Source organism: Chroicocephalus ridibundus, chromosome 6 (genome assembly GCF_963924245.1).
Source record: "Chroicocephalus ridibundus chromosome 6, bChrRid1.1, whole genome shotgun sequence".
NCBI lineage: Eukaryota > Metazoa > Chordata > Aves > Charadriiformes > Laridae > Chroicocephalus > Chroicocephalus ridibundus.
Genome location: NC_086289.1, coordinates 49,931,381 through 49,953,589, shown reverse-complemented (window position 1 = coordinate 49,953,589; position 22,209 = coordinate 49,931,381). Strand labels below are relative to the sequence as shown.

The window sequence follows — 22,209 nt, the reverse complement described above, 5'->3', positions numbered from 1 at the left end:
ACTGATTCAATTTCAAGACACACAAAACCAACCCACACACAGTAACAGTGAGGCAGAGAGGAGACATTCACCTACTCTCCAGCTGGCCAGAGCAAAAGTTTGAGTTTTGGGGAGTAATGAAGGGGAAGAGATATGAGGCTGGAGTCGCCACTACCGAAACCACGTTGTGTGGGCTGCACAAAGCTGGGAGGATGGTTCATCAATTTGGCCATTTTCCGAATGCTGAGGGGCCACCAGGCCCAGAAGATGGGGAGCACGCCGTCTCCTGAAAGCTAAAGCAATAATGTATTTTGCCACTGCCATGGCTGAGCTGATTAGGATGGGACACAAGTGGCAGAGGCTGCATAGGACAGAAATGCTGGGCAAAACAGCTTAGGGAAGTCTAACCTAGAGAGGAAAAAAAAAGAATAACAGTTTAAGAAGTTTTAGACAGTCTAAGTTTTAGAAGCGCAATGGCCAATAAAAGCAGCAACACAACATTAATACATTTGCTGCAGAGGCATCTAGGGTAGAGCATAAATGGGGTATTTTGCAAGCATGTGGTAAGAGACAGTCCTGCTGCAAGGCCTTTGCAATCAAAATTAACAAGGCAAGAAAACCAAAAATAGGCAGTAATATCTGAGCAGACGTTATTCCTAAATGACTCTCTTACCCAAGGAATTAGAATCAGATCTAGCAAGGCAATTTTAAGACAATGTTTTATTTATTTAATAAGCATCCCAATGAGAAACATTTTATTTCCATGAATCATAATCGGATCACGATCAATATTACTCACTCTTCATCCTATAAACTTATTATGACTTTTTCCCTTGCAGACTAACTTCCAGTCTCTGCTACACTGGTGCAAATCCTGTTGCTCAAAGCATGTTGAGACAATTTCACGTGTGCAGAGATTTATGAGTAGGGCCCACCGTTGATGGCATGCCTTGTCTCCAGTGGTGAAAGTTACTTTTGAGAAAAGAAGAAAAATGGGAGAAAGACAGACAGATGAAAGGGAAAATGAAAACTCCTGGCAGCAGCTGGCCAGGCCAGGAGAAGAGCAGCAACCAGGGCAACAGGCTGCCCCTGTGAAAGGGCAGGGAGCTGCATCCGGAGGGCAGGCTGTGGGAATGCAGAGCCAGCCCCTTGGCACTGCACAGGTTAAGGCCACTCAGGCACTGCCCTGCTCTCCCAGAAAGCACTGCAGGCCCAGTTAATGGGTGTAACATCAGACATGTCCCAGAGTCGAGCTCAGTGGGTACCTGCGGACACTACACTGTGCCAAGGAGGCCCAGCCATGGCCCCTTCCTGCTACACAAGCCCCCAGTAAACCCTGCCCGTAACCACCACCTAGCAGCAAGCTTAGTATAAGAATCATTTTCTTTTTGCCTTGTGAATGAAGCGATTCAGCTATTCTGAAAGACCAAGCTCCATTTATTCGTATTACTTCTTGGCTATTTTTTAAATCTCTATCAATATGTGCAAGACTTGATTTTAAAACGCCAGTACCACTTTAACACCATTTATACAAATTGCTAAACCAGACTTTCATCAATTTTCAACTAAGATACACCATCACAGAAACTTCAACATCATACCTTCTACAAAGCCTGAATTAATAATGTCACCAACTCAACCCAATAAGACAGGGAAGCAACAAGTATCATGCGTGCAAACACCATATCATTAATATACATTGTGCCATTTAGTAAAAGCATACTCTTGAGAATGCTATTATTTGCACTCTTTATGGACCTCTCATCTCAGCCTCCCAGGCTGCTGAGAAAAGCTTGTCCACTGCTGGGAACGGGAAGAATAAGATCACCTGACCCAGGTGGATAAGAACAAGCAACTGATTATTCAGCACTGACTTCACTTTGAAGAGGCTTCCAGTAGAAAGAAAAAAAAAAAAATTAAACCTGTGACACCACTTCAAAATTTGCAGGCAGCATTTTTAACCTCTGTCCTTTTGCATTACTGCAGCAGTGCCTGGAAAAGCTAGAGCAGGAGAGAGAGAGTCGCTTAGGCAGTTCCCTTCATGCCACCACCATAGCTCAAAGGGACAGAAATCAAGAAACATTAGAATCAGCGTAAGCCGATTAGCACATTAAGGAAGAATAAAACACATAGATCTTAAACAAAATATGTTAAAAGGCGCAGAGAAAGCACGCATTTCTGAGTAGAGAGCAACTAATTTCTGGAGATACTCCAGATTTTCAGTTTCCATCTGGTGGTACTTAGTGCTGTGATAAGGGAAAAGGAGGTTTCCAGCTGAAACACAAGAGTGCACAACATTTGACATGAAAGACCTACAAAGCAGGACAGCCATGGTCTAATCAAATCCTTAGGATCTGAACAAGGATGGACACTTTTTTATATACAAAAATATGAATCACACTCATGCCTGTATACGGAAACATGTTCTATTTAAATAAGAGCAAATTAGGAACCTGTGATTCAAAGTGTGGTTCATCTAGGAAGAAAAAAAGACTTATTCTCACTCTTTTTTGTCCTTCCCCAACACAGGGTGGTTTAGCTTAAGCCGAGACTTGCCATTTACAGGTATACAATAAGCCCGATGGACTTTTTCATTCTTCAGAGCAGCTACTGACCATAACACTTGATGCGCCAGCATTCACAAACACTACATCTGTCGCAGGGAAGAGGCAAGACGCACATGGGTGCTCACCCGCAGCTGCCAGAGAGGTGACAACCCTCTGGGCACGGCATCCCACTGCCCTGCCCCGGCAGCCTCAGCTGGAGGAGGACAAGAAGCTGTGGTTCCTCAGGGGCCAGAGACCTGCCTCTCGCCTAACGTACACCATGGCTCAAATGAAAGCAAACAAAACCTCGGGAAAAAACAAGAGTCCAAGTGCTTTATTGTACCCAGAAATCCTTTTCTGTTTTAGGCTCTCTGCTGAGTGGAACTGCGACAGTCCAACCCCAGGGCGCAGGGCTGTCGCTCCCCACTTGCAAACAGGACTGGTGGGGAAAGGAGGGGAAGGGGGCAAGAAGGTGCCCCTTGGAAATTACAGCCTCCAAGCCAACCTCTGTCTCAATGACCAACCAGCAGCACAAACTCCGAAACATGTGCACCTAAAGTTCTGTGCTGCAAATCAATGCAAATACTATCTGTTTCTCCTGCTTGGTGAAATCATGGCCACGAGTCGAGAAGGGTAGGAATGGCGACAGCGCAGCCAGCCCAAGCAGGCAGGTGTAGACATGCAGTTAAGAGGAGGAATGAGTCTTAAGCCTTCTGCTATAAGTAAAAAATATATTTTAGGAAACACCTAAACGCCATCAGATCTGGAATTGGGCGGGAAAGTGAAGCTCTCAGAATTTGTTCAATTATTTAACCTTCCAGATTTTTGGGGGGTTGCCCCTAGATTACTTCAAGCAAGACATTTCTCCGCTATTCTTAAAACCATCCTATTCAATTACAGAATGAGATTGGATCTCAGCAAGAGTTTTGCTTCTTCAGGATGCAGTAACGCCAAATGAAAGAGGAAAAAAAAAAAAAGCCAGTCTTGTGAGGAAAGGACAAGGAAAAGTGCAATCGCATAAGAAAACCAATGCCCAGACCTCTAAACAGCAAAGCAATTGCATGTGTCAAGTTCCCATAACATGATGGTGCCAGCTGAGGCTTATGTTAAAACTGTGCAATAAAATTAGATGTCTGGAGATGTCAGAAGAATGATGCTATCTCATTAATGGGATTACATAGAAAAATTGGAGGGATTTCAGTCGAGAGGAATAAAACGATTAAGGATCAAAAGAGTGTGACTCATGAAAGAAAGTAAAAACTGGATGCTGTGCTCTTGCCTGAAAAGCCCATGTCTCAGAACCAGAGAGGAGGCTCAGTGGTACCAGCAGCACCACAGCATCTCCCGCCTTGCATCTGGAATAACAGGGACAGATCAGACCACACAGAGCGAAAAGTCGTATTATAAAATACTGGCTTTGTTATGGCAACACTATTATCGTATCACTCAGCAAGGAACTAATAATCAGAGGGGAAAGAGGAGAGGAAGGCTAATTACCTATAAACAGCTGGAGGATACAAGCCCCATAAGAGAAGAATAAATTTAGTCAGAAAAAAAGAGAGTGGAAAGAGAAGGAGATTGTGACCAGAGAGACTGTTAGAGCCTTTCAGTTAATGACTGGAGAGGATTTCTTAGCCATAAGAACAACACATATGTGGAATCACCTTCCCAAGGTGGGTACTGGAAATCACAACTGCTGAATCGTCTGAAGATGGGCTGGGCACCACCCCAAAAACACCACCGTAGGATTCCAGCACTGGCAGGAGGTGAACTAGCTACAGGGGGAAGGGGAGAAGGAGAAACAGTGCAAGCAGGAAAAGGGGGGCATTGTGGCAGCAGATGTTCCCAAGTCACCACTACTATGTTACATTGCAGGAAAAATAAATGAATAAATAAAAGAGATCTCTAAATATAGAATAAGATTCTCTTCACTGAGGGGGTAAACATCTCTCCGCAACCCATCTTTTCCAATTGAAGGACTGTAGGTTAAGCGAAAAGGTTCATTTAAATTCTATACACACTCACAGAGATAAACTGATTTCAGAAAGCATTATTATGTCTGAACTCTCTCTCACTAGGGGTGAAAGCCAGATACTTTGTGAACCATTTTTATGATAGCTAATATTCTCTAAAAATTCATTAGATGTCAACGTAAAGGACAAAAGACACCACCGTGGAAAAGCAGATGCTAGGAGCTACCGTACAAAGCATATTAGGGTCCCTTGCCCTGCATTCCATCACATCAGCACAGGGCAGCACTGCTTCAACACGCAGCAGCAGTCTTGTTTCTTGGCTAGTGTGACAGGCAAGAAGTCAAACAAAAATGACACTTCCCAAGAAGAAACTTTGCTGCGGAAGTGCCAGAGCTGGAGGTGCCCAAGCAAAGTCCTTCAGAGCATGCCCACAGCCCATGCCATCCGTACAGTATGCCAAGAGAAGCAGGGGAACACACCATGAAGCAATTTCTTCCAACCCCATCTCACTTACATCAGATCTTCCAACAAGGAAGAGTATGTGCACACACGCGTGTGTATACACGCTGGCAGGGGAGGGGGCTAGGACATTTAATTGCACTTTGGACCTTATCCAGGACATGTAGCATCAGGCAATGGCTCTCCTAGAGCTGACACATTACAGAGCGGTGGAGGCTCAAGCCCAGTTCTCTCCATTTTCACCACAACCCTCGAGGGTGGGTGGACACTCCTGACAAGTGACAGCCCGGACAGGCGAAGGGGACTTGACTACCAAGCCCCAACTGGCAGCACCAGCCAGACTGGCCCCCAGCTGTGTCTGCAAGGCTGGGCGAGCTCTGCTACCAAGGAAAATGGCTCCAACAGAAGATGCAAACAGAGCAGATTTGTTTGCTATTTTTATATGGTTTCTTACCACAGAAGAACACACTCGAAGCTCTTTAAACTTTGAAGAAGAGCTTTTTCAGAAGCTGTGCTTTGATGTAACTGGGCAAATTCATCTTGTTGCTTAAGCGAATCAAGATCTAGCAGTCTCTCCTCTGCCCCCCCCCCCACCTTTTTAAAAAATAATAATTAAAAAAAAAATCAACCTTGAGTTTTAATCTGCTACCCTATTTCAGCAGGTGTATCTCTCTGTTAGTACAGATTGCTAAATGCAACTACGTGGCATTTGTCCCTTCGTCTCCCATCTCAGCACTAGCATTTAGAGAAACAGTGATGGTGTGTTACGAGTGATGTTCATTGCAGACTGTTAGAAATTCTCCATGACCTGTATTGTGCCACACAGCCAAACCCTTTTTTACTGAAGCCCAGAATTTCTCTCAGAAACATTCAGTGCCTTTTTTTGATTTACAAACCTTATACTAATAGTAGCAGCTAACAGGGTTTCCAGAACAACAACAGTAACCACGTTGGTTATTATGGGCTCTTTAGAGTTGTCACACACACAGAGAACGTCTTCACAATGGTCTCATTCTTTAAGTTTATCCTCCCAAGTACCTTGCATCCAGTGTGAGTCCGGGTCTTCATAAGGGGAGTTGTGGTGCACAGCTCGATGGCTTCTGGTTCATGGAAGATCACTGTCGGGAGAGGTTCCTTCCGAAGAGTTAGGACATTCAACTTAGTCTTTAACATGGTCTGAAAGTGCTACACAGAGAAAGAAAAGCAATTATCTCCAGTTCTAGTGCAGAAAAGTGAGAGTTAATAGTTGGACATATCTGTGTGTTTCACTTTCTGTTCAGTGCCTTAGAAATTTCCATGGGGAGAGTTAACAAGTTCTCCAACTTAAAACAGTGAATATACATTATTACTATTAGCAATGTGGAGACTGGTTTTAATTTAATAAGATATATACACACAAAATGAGAGGATTCATTAGAATCCATGTATAGCCCAAAAAGGATCTAAATTCAACCTCTGATCACTCCCAGGCATATTATAAAACTATTCATAGATTAATGACCGTATGAAGAGAAGAAAAGGGGATCAAAGACCATTCAAAGAACTAGGAATTCATCCGTTCTCGTTTTCTTTCCTCTGTACTTAAAGCTCATCCCATTGACCTTTGTAGACGTTACCGTTCCCACTGAGCTGAATGCCTCATCCGTTTGTCTTTAGCATGTGAATTTTAAATTCTTTTCCTGTGTAAGCAATAGTTCCTGTAGTCTCTAATGTAAATGCCACTGCTGGTACTAACCAACAGATGTCATTCAAAACTTGTCACTTGCTGTAACAGACAAGAAAGAACTCCCCAGGCTTGGGTGAAGAACTATCCAAGTAGCCAGTAATGTCACTGAACGAAAAAATTCTCATCAATTGCTTAGAGTGAAGAAAGCCAATCCTTGAAAGATTTCCAAATTAATTTTGTGGAATCAGGGGAGTCAGAGAAATTTTTCAGCATTTGCATGTTTCTTTGAACTGACCTTCATTTGAGAAACTGAACATTTTTGCTTGCTACTACGTATCTAAGGGGGAAAATATGCAGATATGAAGCAAATCAATATAGTATTCCCAGCTAGTAACATACTGCAGCTCTGTCTAAAGAAATACGCATTTATTAAAGCTTCATAACTTGATTCTTATAAATCATCAGTTATTAGACATATGTGCAATGACTCCAGATTATTTTTATCCAAACCAAACCATTTGTTCTGTCTTCTGATGGCAGATTCTTAACTTGTTTTGCAGTCACCCCTTTCCTCAGCCTCCCCTTCACTTCTGCAAGGCAGACAAACATCACGGGATCTGGCTTGCAGAAAGATAGATGCTAAGTGATTTCCCAGAACTGTACAAAAAGTCTCTATCAGAACTAGAAAATCAACTCAGGTCCTTGCTTTTCAGTCCTGTGCTTTAGGTGAGGAAAGTGCCTATTAAACATTTTATTTATACACAGGGGATGAATCAAAAATATAGATACTATACTGTTTTAATATGGATTTTTGTGGATTGGAGTATTTCATTGAAAATGCATGAGAACTTCTTGGAAATAAAATTCCTACTTAATTCATAAATGCTTTATCATTAGCTAACTGAAAGCCTGTTAATACACTTCTTAAACAGTTTAATCCTTTGCTCATCAGTGTTTAGGTCTAATAATTGTTATGATATTGGATCTACAGCACCTTAAACATTCTCATAAGCATATTCAAGGCATAAACACTAACAGCCTGTGAAAATAGTATTGTCTTCCTACCTCACACGTGAAGTTACAGCCTGTTACAGCAATACTTTAGGGCCTCTGTGCTGTTTGTGCAAACATTCAAGTTTCCACCCCAGTGAAGTATTGTACTCATATTATTTTTTATCTGGCTCATGTTACATGTTATCCCATTCATTCTTTCAAACACAGCTCCAGAAAAAAAAAAAAAAAAAAAAAAAAAAAGAAAAAGTACTCCATTTAAGATGATTGTACATTAAAGAATATTCTTTGACACATGTTTCTGAAGACAACAGAGCTCTTTGCCAGCTAGGATTACTAAACTCCCTGAGAAAACCTATTTCATTTTACCTTTCAATTGGGATTAACAGCCTTTTGTTTGGAGTTTCCTAGGCTTCTCTGGTGAAGTCATTAGCAAAGGCAAAACAACAGATAACCAGCCACGATGAGTGTACAGCAAGCTCAAAGTTTGAGATCCTGAGTTTGAAGGAGCACTGCTGGTTACCAACCACAGTGCTGGGCTTGCTGGTCCCACTAATTGCTGTCTACTACAACTGTAGTTCTCTATTAGCTTGCCTTGCTTTTATATATAGGCTCTAGGTCTGCTAACTTACTGCTGAGGTTGTATTTCTGGAGGAGAAAATACGCAGAAGGGAGAGGGTGCTGGAGACCCGCCATGAGCAGGTCACAGCAATTCCCTGCCTGTGACCAGCCCTTTTGCAAGCACGGGGAAATACTGCCTCCAAGGTCTTCTGCTGCCTTGTGTGTGCAGGGGATGGGAGAGGAGGCAGAGGTGGAAAACTTACCTAAATGTATTTTAACATGAAGTTGTACTATTTTGCTGGTGGACCAATTTTGGATTAAACCAGAGATAACGGTTGCTAAATATGAGGTTGAAGATGATCCTATCCTCGCATTTAACTTCTCCCTCCCTGTGTGCTGAAAGAGCTCCGTTTCCATAGATGATCTGTTTACAGAGGTTCTCAAATAAAGAACGGTGCTTCCATTACATACTCAATAGATGAAAAGACTCCATTTAGCCCCCCTGAGTATTGAGCTTGGGCCTTCGAAATGGTTCTTCTCCTCTGCTAGCATATCTATCAACTTCAGTTGGACTACTGACAGAGAGAGCAAAATTTGACCAAAATGAGGAAAGCTATGACAACGATGTGCTTTTTTTTCGTGTTTTAACAACCACATATACAGTCTTAAACAAGGACAAGACTACTCTCTGCCTTACAAAGGCAATTCAATACTTGTACGAGCAGCAAGTTGGAGTGGTTGGGTGCCAAAAACACTAGAGCACAATTGGCAGCAAACAGATAATTAGTTGCCAGAGAAGTGCAGGACGGATTGGGGGTGGACACAGAAATAGCCTTTTTCTTTGGACTGCATGGCTAAAGCAGACAACGCTGCATTCCCTCCACACAGGTCATATGATGGCTGCCATAAGAAAATCAAGTCTCTGCCAGGAGACATCACGCAGTGAGCCCCCAAATAAGAAAGTTATTTAAACACATGCCTAACTTTCACTGTGTGAGCAGTCCCAGTAAAGCACACGTGGGTAGTCAATGGGATTATTCATGTGCTTTAAGCCAAGAACAGGATAAAGTGCTTCGCTGAACCCATTTCTTAGTTTCCACTCCAAACTGGCATCTCCTGCGGAAACTGTTGGCAAAGGCTGACCTATAACAGTAGCCAACGTATTTTTTGAGAAGAGGCATTGGCTCTCCACTGCTGCAAACCCAGAATATTTCTTTAAAGTGCTTTAAGTTCACAAAGTTCTTGAAAAGCATGACTTTAGCAATTCATTGAATAAAGGTTCAGGGAACATTATACCATTCACATTTCATGTGCCAGAACCGCTAGGTTCATTTGGTAGTTCTTATACTTGAAATCATCACAAGAAGAGATTCTTAACTGGCACAAATATTAACTGCACATTTTTATCCATTTAGATGGTGCTACTGATACAGACTTTACGTTTTTAAAGAAATGCAAGGAGCAACATAACAGTAAGAAATTGGCAGCAAGTTTTAAAATTCCTTGAGCAAATAAAACAGCTTAATTGCCAAAGAAAGGGTCAGAGCTGTAATTAGCATTATATTTTCCTACTTGCTGAACATGAAACCGTTCAAAATAAAATTTAAGTAAAGCCTCTAATAACATCAGAAAGTTATCTTAATACAAAACCATGGTTTTGCTTATTCAAGGATTCAAGTTCCATCATTTTCCTTTGCTTAGTTTACCAGTCTTGACGGCATCCTTTCCCCCTATAATAGAAAGCTGAAGGGTATAACTGGTAGCCCAAACCCTTAGCAGGCCAAGACTGTTACTACAGAGCTACAATACATATTTTCCTTCTTGGTGACCTTCAAAGTGCTCCCCATTTCAATGAAAACCCTGTCATCACTAACCCTCTTAGCTACAGGTTAACTGAACGTAAGAATCAATAACTTCTAAACTGTTTTCAACATATATTTTGTTATCAGCTCAACAGTCACGCATTAGCTCTAGAATAACTATTTCACAACATTCAATTTGCAAATTTTAGGTGCTGTGTATTTAGTCCAAGCACACTTGCTGTTGCTATCAAAAGTAAAAGTTAACATCGTTTTGGTTTGGTTTAGTTTGTCAGCAAAAATACAGTGACTTCCACAACTCAGGCCAAATGTCTTGAAGAAAACAACTGTGGCTCTATACAATTAAACAACCCTTGGAGGAAAAAAGTATGGACTGACAATTTGTAGTAATAATGCTTAACGCTTCTGTACAGCTCTTCATCTTCAGGTCCTAACTAAACGGTCACTGCTGTTCACAACATTGAGTACTCAGCAGTCAAGCCTGGGCGAGTGGATCTTTTCATTTTTATGATGGAAATAAAACAAAGACTCAAATTCAATAGATCAAGAAAGGGTTATATATTGGATGTAAATATAAAAAAAGCCTTCAAGACAGACAGGACTGTAACACATTGTAATCTGTATGTCAGCAACAGGGGATGAGCAAAATGAAGACAATTTACAGGCTAATCGGGTTTCGACATAGTGAACGTAAGTAAGAAAGTCTTTAGCACCTCAGCCCTCAGCCCCCATTATCTCTTAACATCAGCATTACAACCAACACATGACTGCAGAAACTGGCATCATGTTTCTATATGACCTGTATTTGGCCAAATTTTGCCAAAGACATGCATTGAGTGTAAATCCCCAAATGATAGGACGTTAACTTCTGAAAAAAAAAAAAAAAAAAAAAAAAAAAAAAAAGAGTTATTTTAAAAGTTCAAGGCCTCTGAAAGAGGGTTTTGCCAGAATGAGAAGCAATCCTCTGTGCAGCTCATCCTGCTACAGCACCTACAAAGGAATTCCCAGATGAAATCCATGTTACAGCATCAGCAAAAGATCAGTCGCCGGGAAATTAAAAAATAATGTCTACAATTTACTACTTCAGTTCAAGTACTTCTTCTACCTTTGAAATCCATTTAGTTCTGGAATGAAACCAAAACTTTTCAACAGCATCCCACAGTAAGACGCAGCAGCCTAGGAGGGGAAAGACACAACCACGTGCAACGAACTGCAAGAGAATTTTAGAAAGTCCAAGTGTCCCTTTTCACCTATTCCCAGTGGAATTTGACTGTGAATGTATCCAGTCTGTAGATACAAGACTCCACTCTCTTACTCTTGATCAGAGATGAGAACATAGTAATCCTTCAGCAACATGTTTACACCATCAGTGACATGAGCAGGGCTGGGACCTGAGGACCATCCCCATTCCACCCCAATCCTCTGGCTTTTTGACAAGAAAAGAATTCTGATACTGTTCATACAAAAACTGTTCCATTTCAAGACTTTGTTCTGTTTAAAGCAAATGCTATCCAGTACACATAAATGTCACATCTGATCCATTTCTTGTTAAACAAATATTGCAAATACAGTTTAAATACTTTCCCCTCCCCCATATTAAACTTTACTGTGCTGTATTTATTTACCCTTTACTAGCAGTTCATATAAACATTGTACTGAACACAACAATAAACCTTCTACAGAGGGGATGGAAGCACCTATCAAAGTCAGAAATCATCCCATCAGCAGCCTGCTCTGTAACACAAAACTGACTGGCACGCACAAATCCAAGATCATGTCATGACTCTTTATACTTAAGCAGATCCGGCCCGAGTAATCTTCTTGAAACCAATCCAACTCCAGAAATCTGGTTATTAAAAGCCTATCTCATCTAGCATGTTGCCAGCCTATCAAACTAAATCCATTCAGTCTCTTTCAGGTAACAGACGCTACTTAGGGGAAAAAGCAGATAACTATGCCTGAACGTACATCTCTCGATTGCAAAAAAATGGCAAGGGCCACGAGGGGACGGCAGACTTGCCTGCAGGTGCCCTGTAAGTAGAGGAGCTTGGGCAGGCCCACGGCGTGACTCAGCACGGCCACCCTCAGGGCACGACATCCCCAAGGATCTCAGGGGCAAAGCATCTGGGAAACACCGTGCCACAAAAGAACAAAAAGGCCTTCCCTTCGCCACCCCTCCACGTGACACCTGCATGGTTGCACATTAGAAACTGAACCAGTGCCTGCCACTACTTCCCCCCCTCACATTCCCTGGCTCCTACCAGATAGCATAGAGGAGAGATGGGGGCAGCGGGGAGTGTTTGGCACAGAAAAAAGTAATCTGCATTTACCAGGGTAAACTCAAATCTGTATGATCGGAGACTGTGCAGAAAACAGCATCAAAGCAAGCACGGCCTGAGACCAGGGAAAGGAAAGCACCAGGAGAGGCAGAACCCGTCACGCTGCGAGCAATGCTCCCTGCTGCCAGGCACAGAGACCTTCCTGCACTCCTCCTGCCATTACTGAACATAACAAGGCAGTCAAGGATAAAGCTGTGATAGAAAAACCTATAATATACAGAAAAAATGGACAGATGAAGGGAAGGGGGACACAGGACTGCAGATAGAAAAGCAGGACAAGGACACAGGGAACCTTTTTAGGATGGCAAGCCCAGCTGCAGTGCATGGTACAGAGGAAACCAAAATCAATCGAGTGTCAAAAAGCCTTTCAGCAAAGATGCTACTGGATCTTTACATGCAAGCACTGAGAGTTATTCCGTCTCACTCTAATACCAGTTTCTTGGGGAATATTCTTTGTCCTGCGGTGATAAGACATATCTCTTAAAAAAACACACAACTATCAAGATTTCATAAATAAAACTTGCACTCCCTATCGACAGCCTGGATCACAGAGCTGCCTGTGTGATGAGACTCATATTGCCTTGTTTTCTTACAAGTTTAAAGAATTTCTATTTCCTCACAATTTAATTCATGTGAAACGTTTTGTTCTCAGACCCTGTGTACTTTGAGTTTGCTCTGGCTGGATGCCTTCGTTCTGTTGCCAAGCTTATGCGATTCCAATCAGCAGGATCGCTGCCCAAACAAAACACAATCCCAGATACAAACACCCTCCAAACTGCAGGGAACTTCAGAGCCAGATGAGAATTTCATGACTGATCCTCTAACATTTCTCTATGCTCAGCCAAACTAACCCCCCTGACCAAAGCTGAATATACAGGATATTCAGAGACTAAGGTCCCAGTTTAGCTGTAATTGCTCCAAACCTGAAGTCCCACTATAGAGATCCACATCAGAATAGGAAGGAGTCAGTATTTCAGAACACTCATAATCATGAAAATAAAATAAGACCGCCCTAAAACATCAGTGGAGGAGGTAAAAGAAGTCCCACTACTACAATAAAAAGTTCTTTGATCAGTCTCTACATTACAGTACCTAAATTCCCAGTTCATTATTTCAGTGGAAATTAGGCATGTGGATGGAAGATGAATATCTAAATATGTCTGTTTCAATTTGGGCTTTTACAGTTTATTATTTACTGATGACTGTTAAACATATTTTGAAATGAGTTGTAGTTTCCAATGCCTGGTGTGCATGGCATGTATTTTATACAAGAACAACATTATTTTAGCACCAATAGAAATAAAGTATAATGACTTCCAACAACGTATCAACTGAGCCGCTCTCATAAATAACTGCTTCCCAAACTTTTGGCCTCAGAAATCAGTTAACTCTCAAATTTTAATAACTTTGTCACGACTGAACTAGCTCTCATTCCACCCAAGCCAAATTAACACGTAGCTGTGCTCTGTATTTTATTAAATGCAATAATTGTAAAAAACATTTACACTTGCAGTAAAAACTCTGCCTTTTTCTTCCGTCCTATCCCTGATGATGTTGGTCTTCAAACTATATTCAGAAGCCCACCAAACAAAACCAGCCTGGGAAGCCCAGCTCCATTGCAGAGCACTGAAGTTAAATAAAGTCATGCTTATTATCTGCTGTACATCTTCTCATCACCAGAGCAGCAATACCTCCCCAAAAAGACTGTGTCTGTGTGCAAGCCTGGAATTTTAAGCTAGATTGCAATTTCAAAAGTATCAGTATGCCAGGATTTCTCTGTGCAATACCCGTACACAGGTATTTTTCAGCCCTAGCATTTTTCAGGAAAAATGGCAGCCAGAACACGAGCCCAAGACAAGAAAAATTAAAAAAAAAATAGGGAAGAGTGGAAATAAATGAGGAAATAGGAGCTGACAAGAAGAGAAAGAACAAAATAGGACACGCAGCAGCATAGATATGTCAAGTTCATTCACTTTGATTTTGAGCTGACCTCTTAGCTGCCTTCCAACATATTTTTTCCCTAACATGAGTTTCCAGTAGATGTATTATCTGGTATAGTTGGCCCAATATTAAAACAATGGAATCCTGCAGCATGAAGGCGGCTGTTGCTTTTTCAATTTGCTCTTGGAGGCTTTCCAATAATTTCTGTGTCAGAGGATGCTTTAAAAAGTTCTTTCTCCTTACTCTGTGCCTGGCAGAGCAAGCCCATCTCATACAATACCTGCCAGAACAGCCACTGCATTCCCCAACACAGCCCTTGCAAAACCAGGATTTCACCCTCTTGCTCTTCTCCTTCAGTTTTTGCGATGAATCAATAACTTGTTAAGCAGTTATGTAGTTCAGTAACCTCTCTCTTGCCTTTTTAAGACTTGTTCACTGAGACAGGGATACCGACTAGATGACATAGGTGCCTGCTACAAACAGGGAATTTGCCCCCATTATTTGCTAGAGGTAACATTGTGCCTAATACTATGCAGAAACCAAGGGTACAAATTCTTGCCAAAAATTCTGATGTATTGCTTAAATATAAACCCAACGAACTTCTGGGATGAACCTAACAAATACTTGTATTTACAGCTACAAGACAATGAGAATCCATTCCTTTCTCTAAAGCTGTCCTTTTTATCACTGCCTCCTCTGATGCTAATTTACAGCACTGCCTTTGCCAGGTCTGAAACACCCCCAGGATTTGAGCCTGGCATTCTTGAGGGTCTCCGAGAGGGGGTCCTCCTACTTCCCATGGACACAAGCCATCTCCAAGTGAACAGACCTGCTTCTTCAGCAAGTCAGCCTTTTTGGAAAGCCTCCATCAGGGTGCATCTGCCCAAGCCGTGCCGAGGGCAAAGAAAGCAGCCCAGTGGCTTTAGCCTTCCCTCTCTCCACACATCCCCCTGAGCACCAACAGTACCTGCTCCACAGCATCCCCAAGAGAACCATCTCTGGCCAGCACTGCTGTCCCATCACATGTACCTTCCCAAGGAGACTTCCCCGGCCCCAACTACAATCACAAGCATTTCATCTCCTGAAACATTACTCCCTTTGTGCCTCCATCAGCATATTATTCAATATTGGGGAATTCTGCCAGGATTTATGGCTATACAAACGTTTAACCAGATGATGCAGAATATAGACAAAATTTGGGTGCCACAGCAGTGCAAATGCATAACCCCTATCCTCAGGGGACTTCACACAGTAGGTCTTCCCACTTTTTAAGGCCATGAATAAGAGCAGCATACCAGACAACCTACATCAGAAAAAAGGGAGTCTACAGAAAGTGATCAAAAATACCCTTCTACAAAGCGTCTCATTAATTCAGCAAAGCTTTAGAGTTGGATAATTGACAGGATTTGCACCAAGAAACCTTTACAAAAGAAAATCAAACCAACTCATTTACATTCCTGTTTCTCCTGCAACTACCTTATTAGTTAAGCTGAGCTAAAACAGGCAAAATTACTCTACTTTTCCAGGGCAGGATGAATCAAGTGAAGCAGCTGAGGATGATACTCCCCTTTGCTGGATCTAACCTATGGCACCCATGGGCAAGACAGCCTTCTCACATCCATGTCATCCAGATATAAAGGTTGAATCTGCATGGTATTTTCAAAGTTTTTCAAAAGTAATTAATCTTTTCTGATGCTTCCATTTTTCTGATTTTCAAAGGACAAGTCCTTAGCACTCGACGAGAAGGGAGATCAAGCTTCCAAGTTCTCACAATTTAAGCACCCAAATCCAGAGATACTCAAACTCCAGCTTCTCTGTAAAACCTGTTTCTTCTTCTTTACTTGTCAGCAAACTTCAGATAATTTTGCAGAAGCCTAACTAATCCCTCAGCTGAGTATAAAGTTTCAAAATGCTAGTGATTATACACATATCTATGGTCCTTAGAACAAAAAAAAAAAAAAAAAACAAAAAAAAACAAAAAAAAAACAAAACCACACCACAAAAAAAAGGCAAATCCCTCCAGAAGAGAAATAAAATATGCACCATGAGATTCAACCAGACGCCCTTATTCCCCCAAGGCATGGTTAATACACTATCTGCCAGTACATACGGGACCAATTAAAAAGAGCAAACTCCTCAGACAGGCATTGCAGCGTCACTCTGGAGGAATCCACAATTGATTAAACAAACTCAAGTAATTCCATTCTGGAAACACGTGCTCATTCATACTCAAATCCCAGTCTTTAGGAATCCCATATGCCATGAAAAAAAAAAAAAAAAAATCCCTGCTTCCACAGAAATCTGTGGCAAAACAAATTTGAAGTTCAACAGGAACAGAACTAGTCCCCATCTTTACTGCTGCTTTACATGTGCTACTGCATGTGCCTACATGAAGAATTATTACTTTTTAGAGTAGTAACTGAATCGCTTTTTCAGTCTTATAACTCAACGTCGTCAATGAAATGAAGATCATTGAATCATGGAAATATTAAACTGCTTAACTAAAGAAAACAGAAGAGCTCAAAACTATCCAACATTCCCTTCCATCAAGGCCAGCAGAATTGGAATACTTCAGGTCTGTACAAGGATCATCATTCAACCACTTTACGTTGTGAAGGCTACTTTCTCTTTTTCCAGTAATTACACTCTCACTTTTGCCCAGCCTGCTCCAAACTTTGTTTGACACAGCAATGACAAGTTTTCTACACAGAAAACAACTGCAGAATAAACAATCCTGCAGAGCAAAAGACAAAGAAGAACATCCTTATTCTCAGTACAGCCTCAACTTTCTTCCCTCTTCCTTTGATGCTGACCACCTTAAACACCATCCATTCTCAGCCACATTACAACTTAAATAATTCTACATTGAAAAAAGCCAATCAAATTTGAATCTGCAAGTGTGGGCTCAACTTTGAGAAGTTGCAGAAGAAACATGAATGTAAATAAGAGGTGGTTTGGTTTGGTTTTTTTTATTAAATGTTTCTTGGTGCAAACCCTGTCAATTATTGCAAACCATATTTTAAAATGCTAGGGGAAATGAAATAATATAAAACATCAACATCCAGGGAAAAGGGCCTGGGCTGTTAAAGCCCTGAGCTTCTCTAGATGCAGATCTAATATATATTCCTATAACACAACACAATAGAATTATTCTGAATACTCATGACATTTACAGTCTCCAGTGTACCTGTGTCAGGCAGCTAGTCAAACACATGTGAAAGAACCAACAAAATTAAAATAAATGAACTGCCTGCCCAGCATTTCCCCACTGTCGTCTTCCTTTGCCCTGTTCAATTTAACTTAAGAGCATTACTGATGTAGTTATTTCAGCGTCCCTCAAAGCACACAGAGCTGTAATTCTACAGGAGATGTTAACAAGGTGGCTTTTATCAAACTTGATGCATCTGAAATCTAAATTATTTACCCTGAAAGAGAAGGGAGTGAAAGAATTTAGGGGCCTCTGATAAAATATTAAAATATTGAATCTCGTGAATACCAATTAGTCATTCCTCTGGGGGAAAAGAGTTTCAAGACAAATATTTCTTTTAATCAAAAAAGGCATGTACTTGGCTGAAAAAAAAAATCACTTAACTGTGATGCAAAATGTTTAAGCAGCTTTACAACTTCAGTCCTCTATAATTATACCAAGACTGCTAGAAATTCCACTTTCACAATCACCACAAATAAATAATTGTCAAAATAAATCCAGTAGATTACCGTGCAAAAATGTGTCTTCTACAGCTTAATCTTGCAATAATGCTTTTTATAGCATGTCTCTCTGCCCAGACTTGCAGCTTTTGTTATTTGCATTTTGACCACTAAGCACAAGGGTTATCAATCTTACAATTCTTTTTTTTTGTACTTGAAATTTTTCATGCTGCAGCCCTACCAATGGCTTCTCAACTATGCTTATCTAAGCTATTTGCATATATAACAGCCATATAGTTCTTTCAAAAAATCTCCAAGCCAAACTAAGTTATATCAACAACAGTAACCTGGACTAAAGACAAAAAGGGGGGGGGGGGGGAGGGGGGGGCAGGGAACCCCATTTCTGAGCATTTACTGATATGGCAGTAACCAGGTAGAATGCAAATATGAGGCAGATGGATGCACGCACACAGGAATTCATTACAGCTGCTGAGACCCTCAAGGCTGCCCACTGCAAAGCTTCTCTGCCTACACACTAGTCAAGAACATTCAGGACAAAACATTCCACATGGGCACAAAGTAAGGCTTTGCCTTTAGGTCTCCACTTGAGAACTCGGAGGGCGGTCAGAGCCGAACGCTCAAAATGGACATTTTCTTCCTTCAGGTTGATTCTGAGCTAGGTGACAGGGGGCTGTTCTCTTGCGTTCTAAGTGTTAGCATTATTTAAAGGAAAGTCTGTGAAAATGTTTGTACTGTTGTAAAGTTACTTGGGAGACCACCGCAACTAAACGATTTTCATTTAAAAAAAACAAAAACAAAACAAAACACAAAGAATGTAATTTCAGTCCAGAAGTAAAGCTTGAAAGAGATAACCTCAAAAGTGGAAAGTCTGGGCAAGCTGTTAACTGAAGGCATGGGTTTTGATAGGGAACTTTAACTCCATGTCAATTAATCACTGCTAGTTTGCCTTCAATATACTGACCTTTAATCCAACTGCACTATTTTCAGTCTTGGGTGGCTTTAGTAGAAGGTTATCCTTGTTTGATTTTTATTTAATTTTGGATCCCAGGTTTTCTACATGGAACAGATTTTCAGATGACAGTAGAAAAGCCTCTGAAATAACAGCAGTCAAGTTTTGCATGCACAGCTATTTGCACAAGCCAAATCTACAGTTTTACAAGACAATCAGCTAGATAAACATCTGTCTGCTCCATTCTGAGCAGCAATGAGCGTAGGAGACCTTTGATCATTCAACAAAGCCTGTTCCCTCCTGGGTGACATCCAGCAACCACCATAATTGAAGTGCTCCAAGTTTTGCCTTTTCCATCTTTAACCACTGGTTGGGTATCACGTGCATCTCTGTGTCATTCACACCACAAGGAGCACAACAGAGAAAATCAGAGGTTGAGGAGCTACAGCATCTCCCTGAAGAAACAGGAACACGAACTAGCAGCACTTTCTGCTGTTCAAGCCAGGCGAGCGTATGCCATAGTCACCCATAAAAGACAGCCATAGGTTTTGACTGTGGCACAATGAAAAAACTATACAACAAGCGCATCTGCTTAAACACTGATTTTTAAAAATAATTAATTTCATAGAATCATAGAGTGTGTTGGGTTGGAAGGGACCTTTAAAGGTCATCTAGTCCAACCCCCCTGCCGTAAGCAGGGACATCTTCAATTAGATCAGATTGCTATTTGTAGAAAAAAAGGTTAGAAATCATTTGAAAATCGTGATATTCCATGCAGTACTCCATCGCTAGTATGGCGATTAAAAGTGAACCAGCACATGAAACAGGGCTGTGGTTATAATCTATTTTTCCTATAGCATCTGTAGAAGAGTGATTAATTCCAACTCCTGCCCTACGACATGAGCACTTCCACTTTCATGTTTTATCACCATTATAGTCCGAAATAAGCAGGCTCTGGTGGCTATCACTGATATTCCCAACCTGCCAGAGTAAAGCCATTCCTGAAGCAGATTTGGGATTGCCTTTTCTGCTTACACAGTAGACAAATCACAAACGCAGTTTACTGTGAAGCTGCCAATATTTAATAGTGTTTAATGGTGCGGTACGTCTCTGAGTGGGAAAAGGGCACAAGCACCTATCTAGAGAACAAATTAGTTCATCAATTCCATACAGTTTTGCTCCTTGCCTTCTTCCCTGAGTGTGTGCTGCTGTATTGGAGAGCAGGGGTAACATGCAGCTTATGGGCTAGGTATTTGCTGAAATACCATCTCAGACAAGACAATTCTGGGGAAGAAACAGGAGACAATTCTGAAAACAGAGTAAGAAACAAACATACCATTGAAGAAATAACACACACAGGACGCAGAGGTAAGTCTCAGTGATAATTTGGCAGAGCTACCTATGGCAACCTCTGCCACCCGCCCTAGGTTGCGTAAAACACTCCTGGGGTGTTGTTGCCCCATAATAGGTTAGACTGCAGCTAGCTCAACTGCCCCCCACAGCCACTTCATCATCACCACCGTCAATTGTCACAGAGTGGAGCTGTCTTTCCATTTATTTAGCTGTACGTATGCACACACAGCAGAAGGAACAAGCAATACAAGGCTCATTTTTCCCCAGCCCATTTGGTTTGGAAGAGATTCTTCTCCAGTTCGGCGCATGAAGTGCTCTGGCTCCAGCCTCCTTTCTGTTTGGCACACAATCAAACTGTATTTAGAGGAAATCTAATTCTTCTATAAAAGTTGCATCTCAATAAATTGTGTCTTACCTCTCTTCCCTACCCACATTCAAGGGGAGAGAACACTGCATGGCTTCCAAAGCCATTCCCATTTCAACATTACTTTCCATCTGTACATGTTTCAGCTTTCAAAACCGCACTCAGTATGAAAAAAAAGCACAGCAAAGAAGCAAGGTTGTCTTACCGTATTATATTCACTTAATAATCATAAGCAATTTCTCAGAGAAGTCCTCCAGGCACAGTTTTAATGTTAAAGCAATTCTTGCTTCATTTTACCCATCCACTGATGCAGAGCTGATAGCCCAGCTCATTAAAAAGTACAAGGCACTATTTCAAGAAATGCCATAATTTATCGGGCAGAGTTTAGTCACGCTCCACACAGCAGCCTGGATGCACAACACCAACTGCCTCTGATACCTCCCGAACACAGCACTGAAGTCCCTCGGTTTTGGGCTCAGCTGCCCGCAGTGCATGAAGTCACAGGGCAAAGATTCCTCCTGCAGTGATAAACACGTCATCTTCTACCTGCAGTTATTCAAGAGGCTTCGCTGCATTTAAAAATGCATGAATCCTGCTTGAGTGATAACCCTTTCTTCTTGTTAAGCATTGGCACCCATTTAACCTGCTATAAAACTCATTACAGGAAGGATGGTTGGAGAAAGGATAAATATTGGTGCCTACAAGAAAGCTGTGGAGGGGCTGTTTGCAAGGGCATGTAGCGATAGGACGAGGGGCAATGGTTTTAAACTAGAGCAGGGTAGGTTTAGATTAGACATTAGGAAGAAGTTCTTTACAATGAGGGTGGTGAGACACTGGCACAGGTTGCCCAGAGAGGTGGTGGAGGCCCCATCCCTGGAGACATTCAAGGCCAGGCTGGATGAGGCTCTGAGCAACCTGATCTAGTTGAAGATGTCCCTGCTGACTGCAGGGGGGTTGGGCTACGTGACCTTTAAACGTCCCTTCCAACACAACACATTCTATGATTCTATAATATTGCAATAATTTTTTGGAAACTTTATGATATTTACATAGCACCAAAATTCACCCATTAGTTTGATTAAGGACTCGAGTCCAAAAACAGTGACAGAGCCCTCACTGTGTGCTGCTGGACATCAGCTGTTGGTCAATTGATTTGATAGCCCAGTGTTAGATCCCACTTCTGGACCGTGCAAATTGTAACAGGCAAAGCAAGGAATCATTACCTGGGATGAAGTTCAATCTAGTCCCCAAATTATTCTTTTGAGGGACTGTGCTTCACTTCTCACAAGTGCTCCCCAATATACAGTGGATATCAGTCTTTAGACTCACATAAGATGGGAACGAACCACGTCTCCTACCCATCAGTAGGCTTCCTTCCAAGAAAACAGGGATCAGAAGAAAGTGGTAAATCCTTCCCAAGCCCTCATTAGGAAGGTGTATATTTGGGATCATACAACAAATAGGCAGCCAAGTAATAAATCCATCAGGAAACTCAAGTGATGGCTCTGCTAAACTAGGTGCCACAGCCAAGTGAGACACTGCAAGTCCAGAGTACCTTCCTGATCTACACGGACTCTGC

The 22,209-nt window shown here is 41.6% G+C and overlaps 1 protein-coding gene across 2 annotated transcripts in view; it reads right to left on the bottom strand.

Moving 5' to 3' along the window:
- PID1 (phosphotyrosine interaction domain containing 1) overlaps positions 1-22,209 on the bottom strand; it is a 90,196-nt gene that overhangs the window by 48,710 nt on the left and 19,277 nt on the right. For both annotated transcript variants that reach the window (XM_063339883.1, XM_063339885.1), the window contains exon 2: positions 5,996-6,142. In XM_063339883.1, the coding sequence (XP_063195953.1) occupies positions 5,996-6,142 (147 nt within the window). The remainder of the gene's footprint in view (positions 1-5,995; positions 6,143-22,209) is intronic.